General features: G+C 44.4%; 1 protein-coding gene across 3 annotated transcripts in view; it reads left to right on the top strand.

Annotated features, from left to right (window-relative positions):
* The first annotated feature begins 207 nt into the window (after positions 1 to 207).
* USP31 (ubiquitin specific peptidase 31) overlaps positions 208 to 11727 on the top strand; it is a 69210-nt gene continuing 57690 nt past the window's right edge. Inside the window, exon 1 of one of the 3 annotated variants that reach the window (XM_027043038.2) lies at positions 208 to 1015. In XM_027043038.2, the coding sequence (XP_026898839.1) occupies positions 389 to 1015 (627 nt within the window). In that variant the 5' untranslated portion in view covers positions 208 to 388. Of the gene's footprint in view, positions 1016 to 1752; positions 2973 to 11727 lie in introns of those variants that run through there. The other 2 variants (XM_015067090.3, XM_027043039.2) reach the window with 2 other exon arrangements.

Below are 11727 nucleotides of genomic sequence, written 5' to 3'. Positions count from 1 at the left end.
CTGTCCACCTTGCTGGGACCGTGCCCACATTAGACATGGCCTCTCTTGGACTTCACAAAGCGGGACCGCCCCGGAGCCGAGAGTCATCTCGTCTGGCTGGAGGGGCATATCCATTCCCACAATAAACATGGCAGCCACAACGGCTTCAGCGCCGGGCGGGCGGCGCCGGGAGGCGGGTCACGTGAGCGGCCCAGCTGGGCGGATCGCGCGCGCGCCCGCCCGCCCCGCCGGCCGCCGCTCGCTCGCTGGCTCGCTCGGCGGCGCTCTGAGGTGTGCGGGGCGTCGAGCCCCCCGGCCCGGTGAGGCGCGGCGCGGCGGGATGCGGCGGCGGCCGTGGCGGGGCCGCGGGCCGGGCGGGCGGACGGGGTGATGAGCGTCGGCGACCGCCATGTCCAAGGTAACGGCGCCCGGGCCCGGGCCGCCGGCTGCGGCGGGCGGGAAGGAGAAGCGCTCCTTCAGCAAGCGGCTGTTTCGGAGCGGCCGCGCGGGCGGCGGCGGCGGCGCGGGGGGCCCCGCGGGGCCCGGGCCGGCAGCGCCCGCCTCGCCCTCGTCGGCGCGCTCGGTGGGCAGCTTCATGAGCCGCGTCCTTAAGACGCTGTCCACGCTCTCGCACCTTAGCTCCGAGGGCGCCGCCCCGGACCGCGGCGGCCTCCGCAGCTGCTTCCCGCCCGGGCCGGCTGCCGCGCCCACGCCGCCGCCGTGTCCGCCGCCGCCCGCCTCGCCCGCGCCGCCCGCCTGCGCCGCCGAGCCGGTGCCCGGGGTGGCGGGGCTCCGGAACCACGGCAACACGTGCTTCATGAACGCCACGCTGCAGTGTCTCAGCAACACCGAGCTCTTCGCCGAGTATCTGGCGCTCGGCCAGTACCGGGCGGGGCGGCCCGAGCCCTCGCCTGACCCCGAGCAGCCTGTGGGCCGCGGCACGCAGGGCCAGGGCGAGGTCACCGAGCAGCTGGCGCACCTGGTGCGGGCCCTCTGGACCCTGGAGTACACCCCGCAGCACAGCCGCGACTTCAAGGTGAGCCCCGCCGCGTCCCCACCCCAGGAGGGGGGCCCTGCCCCCTGCGTCCCTGGGGCACCCGGCTCCCCAGGTCTCCCTTCCATTCCTCCTTTCCTGGCGGCGCGGCGGGCCAACCAGCGCACGGGTCTAAAGAGGTGTGGGCCCCGAGTCTAGGACCGATGCCACTGTTTGTAAGGGAGACTCACCCATTCATTCTTCGAGTATTAAGGGCTTACTACGAGCCTGGCCCTGTGACGGGCCCTGGAGGGATATGGCAATGAACATGACCTCCTGCCTTCATTGAACTTACATTCTTGGGGGTGGGAAAGTTGAGCCTGGGTTCAAATCCTCGTTCTGCCATAATGCTTTACTAGCATTGTGACCTCAGGCAAGTTTCTCATCCTCTCTGTGCCAGCTTCATCATCTGGTACTTACCTCATAGGTGGTTGTGAGCTGCAAACAAGTTGATATGTTGGGTTGAACCCTTTGAGATTACCCATTTTTGACCGTTTTTTACTTACAGATTGGCACTTCTATTAGGTTCAACCTGCTTTGCAAATCGCTTCCATTGTGCATAGTACCATGTATATTTGCTGCGTTTATTCTCTTTATCATTACAGGTTTTAGTAAGGTGAGGAGGTAATATCAGATAGTGGTTTGAAGAAATTAAAACTTGGTGATGTGATTGATGTGTTGGCAGGCTACTTTAAATGGGGAGGGGCAGGGTTAGGGTGACGCCTTTGGAAGAGGCGAGGTTTGAACTGAGACTTGAGTAACCAGGGAGAGCCAGCCTTGAGGAGGTCAGGGGGAATTGCCTCCCAGGTATAAAAGTGTGAAAGCCTGAGAGCTTGGTGCACTTGAGGAACAGTGTAGCTCTGGGATCAGCAAACTCTTTCTGTAAATGGCCATATAGTAAATGGTCAGGATGCAAAATGGAAGCTCTTATGTAGGTACTAAAAAACAAGAAAAAACAAACTTCCACAAAATGTTCATTGACTAAAATAAAAATATGGTGAGTGAATACTGTATTTTGTAATATAGGTCTACTAATGGGAGGAGTGTTCACCTTAATTGGAGTTCAAAATTAGCGTTCCCTATCATCAGATTGATTACAAATATTTAGCTCTGCAAACTGTTCTTAGCTCTCTGGCCGTACAGAAACAAGCAGTGGACTAGATATGGCCCTTGGGTCCCCGTTTGCTGTCTGCGGGTGGAGCTGGAGGCGTGGTGAGCTCTGATGAGAGCTGAGTGGTAGCTGTGTAGGGCCATTTAGGCTGCACTAAGGAGATGGGCTCTTATTTTGAGCAAAAAAGAGGGGAAGATGATTTGAGATTTAGGAGGGATACTTTGAGGTGGGACATGGGTATGGTATTAAATAGAATGAAATCACACAGTGAGAAAGTTAATTCCTTTTCCATTCTGTCTGTCCTGATTATGCCCAAGAGAAGGTCTCAGCTTGGTGGTAGCCTGACTTTAACACCTCATGCTCACTCCCCCACCTTTTTGTTTTGTTTTGTTTTTTAAACAGAACAAGCTAAGTTTAGAGGCCTTGGCAGACAGCAGTAGCTAGGATTTAATAAGGGTATGTTTTCATTGTGTTTGTTTTTACATTTGTCTTCTATCTGTGACAAATGGTACTGGTTTTTCATTGGTGCTGTGAAAGTGCCTTTCTAAAATTTATTTAAGTAAAAATAAATGATTTGATTAAAATATAAAATGATCTGAGGATTCAGCACTTGATTGAGGACCTACTTTGTTGAGGAACAATACTGTCAGAGTGCACCCCTCCTCTTTTAATACATGTTATTTATATTTATTTATGTTCTGTTTTTCTTAAAAAGAAAAAATGACTGCTGTTTGATCTTGGAAATTTGAATGGAAATACTTGACTGGGATAGGGACTGGAAAAAAATGAGATCAGTGTCAGAGATCTCAAAATAAGAAAGTAGGAGAGAATGGCAACCAACCAGCTACTGTAAGTCTTTTTTCTTCTCTTTTTTCCTCTTTGCTTATAGTTGCCTGTCAGTAGCCACAGCAAATTGCAAACTTTTCAAGGTCAGAACCCAGTGTTTTAAGTTTGGTTTTCTACTCTTTCCAAAATATAAAAATCAATTCCTCCAGCATTTTTGTATGTGAACATTTCCATTGCTTTTTAAAAGGTTGTCTTTTTCTTTTTTTAATCCATTAAAAAGCTGTGAACAGAAATGGGTCAATAATTCTAGAAATGCGGAGGCTGATTTTTAAGCATGCTTTGGCAAAGTTGAACAGATTCTTAGAGGCCCTATTTTTAAAAAATATAATCTTCTGAACCTTAGTAGATTTCACATTGCATTCATTCATTCACTTCCCATTTATTATGGGTTTACTCAATCAGTTAGGAATGCGTTCAGCACAAGAAAGAGGAAGCCCCAATGATGATGCCTTAAGCAATAAAGATGTTGAAATAGCTCACACAGTAAGTCTGGAGGTAGGTGTTCTAATGTACAATGGCTTGAAGAGCTCAACAGGGTCTCAGACTATTTCTGTGTTTCCTCTCTGTTGTCCTTGGCTATTTTGTCCCTTTGGCTTTTTATCCTTAATGTTTGTCAAGGTAGGAAGGCACTGGGAAAGTAAGTTTTTCCAGAAGCGCCCCCTCAGCAGGCTTTTGCTGACATCTCATTGACTTACAGCCATGTCAGTTGGCCACCTCTGGCTGCCATGGAGGCTGGAAGGTGGCTATTTGGGTTTTCTTGGCTTAAGAGAGAAGTTGAATAAAGGAGGAGTTTGCCTCAGGGGCAGCCCGCCAAAGTGTGAGGCACTTTTATTTCGGAAACACACTGTACTTGCCTGTGAAGAACTAAGTCCAGTGAGACTTGGTACATTCCCCAAAACATCACTTCTTATACTTTACTGTGCACGTAATCGTGGACGTCTCGTCACAAAGCTGATTTAGATTTGGTGGAGATGGGGTGGGGCCTGAAGTTCTGAGATTTCTATCAAGCTCCCAGGTGATGCTGATGGTCCACGGAACACTCTTGCTCTGGAGAACAAGTCAAGCATCACAGAGAAGCGGTCTGCAGGATGAAGAGAAATTAGCCAGGCAGAGAAGAGGGGGTGGCGTGAAAGGGCATGCGGTTTTGGAGGAACAGACATTTGGTGGCTGGTTACACCATGAAGAGCAGTGGGGATGCTGAAAGTCTGGGAGAAGTATGTTATGTGGATTGTGAATGGCTTTGTAGGCTATGCTGGTTTGGACACTGTTCTCTGGAAGTTGAGAATCCAGGGCTGATTTTTTTAAGCAGGAGAGTGGTAGAATCAGACTCTTCCTCCTCCTCCTCCTCCCTCCTCCTTCCTCCTCCTCCTCCTCCTCCCCTTCTTCCTTCTCCTCCTCTCCTTCTTCCTTCTCCTCCTCCCCTTCTTCCTTCTCCTCCTCCCCTTCTTCCTTCTCCTCCTCCCCTTCTTCCTTCTCCTCCTCCCCTTCTTCCTTCTCCTCCTCCCCTTCTTCCTTCTCCTCCTCCCCTCTTCCTTCTCCTCCTCCCCTTCTTCCTTCTCCTCCTCCTCCTCCTCTTTTTGCCCCTGAATTAGGTAAGCCTAGTGACACTGTGGAGGATTACTTTTTCCCCCCAAAATGTTTTATTACAGCCAAATTTGATGGGTATTATTTTAAGCATAAAGAAAGTTGAGTTGAACACCAAGAAGGTGAGTGAGAGGTATACGTGTTACCACGGCCCTTTGCCTGTATGTGTCAGACATTGGTGTTCCATGCGGATACTCTTTCCCTGAGCTCACATTCAACCTCAGAATCCTGCCCAATTCTGGGCTCCAGGCAGTCACTACCAGTTGATTGGAGTTGGCAGAGAAGATGAAACCAATTTGCCATCTTGAGAGTTTGCCTTGAGGTCTCGAAAAGCACTTAGTATGTCTTTGAGTATGCTTTTATCGTCTTAAAACTTTCTTAAGTTACTAATGATTTTCTTTGTAAGTTTTCCAATTAGAGTTCTTTCTTGATTCCTAACCACTTTGATTTATTTGAGGTTTAGGAGCTTGCCAGGTAGACAGATTCTTGGTTTTGGATGAGCTACTAGATGGTTGTTAAGGTTGGCCTTTCATTTTCCAAAATGAAATGGATTGACTGGTTCAACCTTGGTATGCTTTAAGAAACTTCTCTGGCTGCCACGTATATCCTTTTCTCCTTTTAAGCAGGTGTTTTTCTCCTCCTCATAGAGCAGGGTTCTCAACCAAGGCTCTTTTGCCTTCCCAACCCTTCCATTCCTGGGGACATTTGGCCTTGTCTGGAGACATACTTGGTTGATGCAACTGGGGTGGGGGTGCTGCTGGCTCTGCTCCCCTCGGTAAGGGGTTGGTTATCCAGCCCAAAATGCGAGTTAGGCTGAGATTGAAAAACACTCTGTTGGAGGAATGTTTTGTGCCTTCTTAGGGCGTTTTTCTTAGTATCTCAGCCTTTAGAATGTTTGCCGTGTTACGTTTTCTCCTCTGTGTGTGTGTGTTTGCAGCAGCACTAGAGTAAAATTTGACTTCACTGGAAGGATCCTTGGACCATTATCTTGGTAAAACAAGGAGAGAAAATAAATCATTCTGAAACCTGAATGCTCAAAATGCTGTTTTAAGAGGAAATGAGCTTATTGTCTAACTAGTAGGATGCCAGTGTGTGTGCTTCCAGTTTCTCCTACGTGCTGATTTCTAGTACTCAGTGCCCTTGCGCAGCAAGTAAAGAGATGGGTGGTCATCTTTCAAGTAACAAAGATACGTTTTATAGCAGCAGTTTTCAAACTGTGCTGCCAAAAAACAACTAGAACAGAGTTCTCTACTGATAATAGAACTGTGGGGATTCCTTCTAAATTTGCCGTAAAACAAAAGATAATTGATGAATAGAAATTTCTATTCCATATTTTTTTTCCTTGAACTGCGGTGCCTGGTGGTGCCTATTTATGAGTGAGAGTTCTCAGGTTACAAAGAGAATAAATGTATAAATGAGTAGTAGCAGATAAGCTAGCAATTGGGGTTATACTGGCTCAGTTTCACACCTTACTTTTTCATAGACTCATGTTGGAGGCTCTGATTTTATGCTGTCGACCTATGATCTAAGTTTTCCTGGTTTGTGTGAAAATGTTTAGTATATTGATATTTCACAGTGGTTCCCAAGGAGTATTCGGATTTGAGGGTGCCCCTTAAATTCATTTGAAAAGTAAGAAAAAAAATTGTGTAGGTCACATTTAGATTTGTGGCCAAGTATAAAGTATGTGTCTTCCTGATCAGTTCCCTTCTCTGTCCAGTACTGTCACTTTTGTTGTAGCGAAGCTCCACATCTCTGAAGGAGAAGGGAGGTAACCGAATCGTCAAATATTAGACTTAGGGGGAGATGTGAATGGCCTCAGCCTTTCTGGATGAAGGGAATGCGGTTCCCCTGCTGGCTAGAGACCGAGAGAACAGAACCAGAGCTGTGCCTTCAGCCTTCATCACCTCTGCGTTGCTGATGCACACACCGAAGCACACCCGTGCTTCTGTTACCTTGTTTTTACAACCACTGAAATACAATTCTCAACATAAAACATAAAGAGGTAAGGTGGGGTGTGCTGAAATGTATAATGTTCTCCCTCCACTAAGACTCTGGTGCTCAATCTTAGTGAAAATAAGGTAGCTGCAGCTAACACTGTATACATGCCATTGCTTCTCAGACTTAGGCACTTTGGGAAGTCGGCCTTAAAAATAATCCTTTCAGACCACTTAGTTGTGTATATAAACATGTCTACATCTTTTACATTGGTGGGCTCATGCTCCACATATAGTTCTGTAACTTGGGTTTCCCCTATTGCCCTACCCATGGGTAGCATGGCTTTCCTTGTTTTTTGTTGATACATCCAAGCCCATCTCATTCTTTTTGGCAGTGGTATAGAAGCCCAATGGTGGGTGTTTAGGTAGTATTAAAGTTTTTATTTTTTTTTTAATTAAAAAAAATTTTTTTTTTTTAGCGTTTATTTATTTTTGAGACAGAGAGAGACAGAGCATGAACGGGGAGGGTCAGAGAGAGGGAGACACAGAGTCTGAAACAGGCTCCAGGCTCTGAGCTGTCAGCACAGAGCCCGATGCAGGGCTCAAACTCACGGACCGCGAGATCATGACCTGAGCTGAAGTCGGCCACTCAACCGACTGAGCCACCCAGGCGCCCCGGTAGTATAAAGTTTTTAATCATTATAGCCAATCCTTCAGTATACACCAAGTCTCATTTTCTAAAGACTGAGTCTTAGAAGTGGCACTGCTTAGTCAAAGGGAATTTAAATGTTGCATTTAAAATGTTGCTGCACGTTGCTGGATTGCCCAGCAAAGAGTCGTAGAGGACAGGATTCTCTGACCCATCAATGGTGCATGCTAGGGCCTACCCCCGCTGACATGTGCTTCCTCTTATTAGTGACTGCCCTTGTTTGCCATTTTTTAAAATTATTTTCTTTTACAGGGTCAGTTTTTTTTGGGGGGGGAGGGGGGCAGGACTATCCTGGCATTGTAGGATGTTTAGCAGTGTTCCAGTCCCTTACCCCAGTCATGACAATCAAAAATGTCTCCAGACATTGCCAAATGTCCCCTGGGGGGCAAAATTGCCCCAGTTGAGAACCCCTGATTTGGAGAGAAGGGGAAATAAATACAAATGAATGAGATGAGAAGGGCAAATTGTGGGTGGCCTTGAAAGTCTGTCACAACAGTTTAGCCTTGAGGCTGCAATCAGTAGTGTTTCAATATAGGCTTCTTGAGCTGTGCAGACACTAATTTGATGAAAAGGATGCTTTAGAAAAATGGGTCTGACGGTGAGCACAAATGAATCCAATGGAGGAGAAAGTAATTGCAGGAAAAGGACAATCATAAGTATGAACCGAGGAAAGGGTGAATCCAAGGGACATTTTGGAGGACATTATGACATTATTAGGGAGAGTCCAAGGGATGGAGTTGTAAACACCAAGGTTTCAGAACTGAGGTATGGAGAAAATCATGGGAATCATTTGATGGGAATGGAATAGTTGGAAAGGGGAAGTGGTTTGTGGAGCACAAGGGGCAGAAAAGATCATGCATTTAAATTGAACATGGGGTCAGTGATCATGGGATATTTAAGAAAGGGAGTCTTGATAGACAGGAACTGTGGTGCAATTTGGGACTAGGTGTGTAGACTTGGATTCAGCTGCGTATTGTGTGAGCTGTCTCACATAATTGTATTTTTATCACTGGACAAGTTTAAGCAGAGTCTTGGGGGTGGTTTCTGAAGGAGCCACATATGCTGTAGTGGATTGGAGTGGATTCAGCTTATTTATCTCCTTTTCCTTGCCTTTTGTTCCTTTCCTCTGACTTTAGAGCATGTATATAAAATCTATGTTTGAAGCAGAGTTGACAGTGTTTGGCAGCTTTATGGGTGTGTGAAAAGTGAATAAGAAGGAGGAACTGAACATAACTCAGAGGTACTGAAGCAGGGTGTGGTGGGATGGCACTGTTCAAGACCAGAAGCACAAAATGCAGAACAGTTCTGCAGGTGGGCGGGTAAATTCAGTTTTGGACAGGTCATACAGTATATAACATAAGAGTCCTAGGAAGACCTTTTTTTTAGTTAAATTTGTCGAATGTCTGTCATATATCAGGTACTGTGCAAAATCAATCGTTTGAGTTTTTGGTGACCCATGTCGAAAGGAGCTGCTCTTGGAATTATCTCTTTAAGTCAAGATACAGATGTAATAACACAGGTGCTTGTCCTGACTTACAGAGGCTTATTCTGAACTAATTGTTTTATGTCGTCCTTTGTGTGGCCTAAAGTTTTTAGTTTGACTCTGCTTTTGTTTTGTTATTAGAGTGTGGTTTGATGGATTTTTCCTGTCCCCCTCTATACACTTGTCACAATGAGGGGCTACTAAATAGGGCAGTGTTCACTGTTTGTGTAGTTCCCCACAGCTGTTTCCTATAGTAAAGACTCTGGAAAACAATGACCTCATGGTTTCCACAAAAAACCTTTTATATTATAATAGTGGAAAAGAAATCATTGAAAGCTGGGTAATTTAAAGTTCTGTCCTCTGTAGCTTTTTCCCTCAAAAATACTCTTGTTTGCTCTGCTAATTAATCCTTCACTGGCTGTTCCTCAAATGACCTTTTATGTTTAACAAACAACATTTTTGCAGTGGAGCGCATCGAGATATCTTGTCTTTCATCTGACTGTGATCTTTCTTCATTTAGAAATCATTGTTTTATGCCATGGACTGTGGCAGTTCCTAGAGGAATTGGCCAGTCACTGAACATCTGTTGCTTCTTCCCTCCGGTTGTTGAGCTTGGATGGTAGCAAACAATGTGACCACAAACAAACAGTTCAGGCATTAGAAGATTTCATGGGACTGGTTGGGAAATGTCTTTGTTGCTTCCACTGCAAGAACTTCTGTAAGTGCATCACCAGCTCAGGAAATTCTTTGACTTGAATTCTTGGTATTCTTTTTCTTTTTCTTTTTCTTTTTCTCTTTCTCTTTCTCTTTCTTTCTTTCTTTCTTTCTTTCTTTCTTTCTTTCTTTCTTTCTAAGTTTATGTTCATTCATTCATTCATTCATTCATTCATTTATAGTAATCTCTACTCCCAACATGGGGCTTGAACTTGTGACCCTGAGATCAAGAGTCACATGCTCTTCTGACTGAGCCAGTCAGGTGCTCCTTGGTATTCTAATATTAAAAAAAATTTTTTTTAACACTTACTTATTTTTGAGAGACAGAGACAGAGCATGAGCAGGGGAGGGGCAGAGAGAGAGGGAGACACAGAATCCGAAGCAGGCTCCAGGCTCCGAGCTGTCAGCACAGAGCCTGATGCGGGGCTCGAACTCACAAACTGCGAGTTCATGACCTGAGCTGAAGTCAGACGCTTAACTGACTGAGCCACCCAGGTGCCCCAGATATTCTAATATTTAAAAGCAAGACAGAGTCATCTGATTGATTCGAGAAACAGTAATAATCATAATGAAAATACCATTTATTTGTGTGGGGCCATATCATTTACAAAGCCATTTCTTGAACAATACCAGTTTGAACTGTGCAAGTCTACCTATATGTTGAATTAAAAATACACACACACACACACACACACACACGTGAAAAAATTTTGGGGATTTGTGGCAATTAAACTTGCAGATGAACTATGTGGCCTAGAAATATAGAAAAACTTAAGTAGAAGTTAGGTATGTCATGAATGCATAAAATATATGTAGATGCTAGTCTGTGTTATCATTTACTATCATAAAATATACACAAACCTATTATAAAAAGTTAAAATATGTCAAAACTTAAGCACACAGAGTGTACGTGGCACCATTTATAGTCAAATGTAAACAAGTACAGACATGTAGTATTAAATCGTAGCTGTAAGGAATTAACTGTAGTACATACTGTACTACCGGTAATATTTTCATGGCCACCTCCTGTTGGCTGTTGGCGCTGAGCTCAAGTGTTGCCAGCATCCACTTAAAATGCCAAGTGACGCTAATCATCTCTGTGTGAGCATTTAGTCTATTCAGTAAGTTGTATATCACAATTAAAAGTGATCACTTGGCAGTTCTCACTATTAGTAGTTAAGTTTTGGGGGAGTCCACAGTTATACACAGATTTTTGACTGCATGGGGGTGAGTGCCCACATTGTTCAAGGGTCAACTGTACATTCATGTAAATTTTTTCATTAAATCTTCACTACAGACCTGTGAAGAGGCATTGGTATTCCATTTTTGAAATTAGGATACTGGGATTCAGTGCTAGTAAGTAGCAGAGCCTTGCTTGGTTTTTACAAGGATTAAATGAAAAGGTACAACTAAAAGTTTAGTGTAGAAACTTGCACATAGTAACTATTCAGTAAACGGCAGATGGTGATAATGAAGGTAGTCATTCTAACTCTGGCCTCAAGTACCCTTCCCCATTTCTAAACTCTGTCTCTTCCAGTGGCCGGTTTTTATTGCTGCTGGATTAATCTGAAAGTTTATCTGAGATTATATTATTTCTCTTTTCAAAAATTGCTTTTACTTTTTCTTTTATATACAAAATATGGCATACATTTCTTAGCTTGGCATTTAAGCTTTTCCAGAAAAATGAAATAAAAGGCATACATAAAGCTAGCCCTGTTAAAAAAGAAAAATGGACTCAATAGACCTAAAACTGTTAATTTGCTCTAAGTATTTATGAATGCCAACTCTCAATTTTTGTACTTATCTTTTGTACTTACCAGTCCATGACTGGTGGCAAAAAGTTCACAGACAGGCATCTCTCTGTGGATCACATTTTGAAGAGTGCTGCTATAGAGCTTCCCAAAGTCTGATTTTGCCTGTTGTATTCCGGTAGTTTCAGTTAAAATGTTCTGTTCCCATACTTCCTGTAAAATGGTGGATTTAGAGGCTTAATGAGACTCAGGTTTGAGGTTTCTCTCTCTCTCTCTTTTTCTTTTTTTTTTTTTTTTTTGGTAGTGTTGTTAACTTCTATCAGGAAGCCTATAATGCTATAATGTCTGGTTGGGTCTCTTACTATGTTAGTAGACATTGATGATTATTCCTTGATCCATTAGTTCATTAAGGGTTGAAAAATGGTGATGTTATAATTTTAACATTCTTATTAGCTAGAACACTTCTGTAGCGACTCCTGCCCTCATCAATTACTTTGTTACCCCAACATAAATTTGGAGAAGAAAGGCAAGATAAATGGTTTAGGTTTTTTTCCCCTTTAATTTTGGTTTTCTTTTTTTTTTT

Source organism: Acinonyx jubatus, chromosome E3 (genome assembly GCF_027475565.1).
Source record: "Acinonyx jubatus isolate Ajub_Pintada_27869175 chromosome E3, VMU_Ajub_asm_v1.0, whole genome shotgun sequence".
NCBI classification, from domain to species: domain Eukaryota; kingdom Metazoa; phylum Chordata; class Mammalia; order Carnivora; family Felidae; genus Acinonyx; species Acinonyx jubatus.
This window is presented reverse-complemented; position numbering and strand designations above follow the sequence as displayed.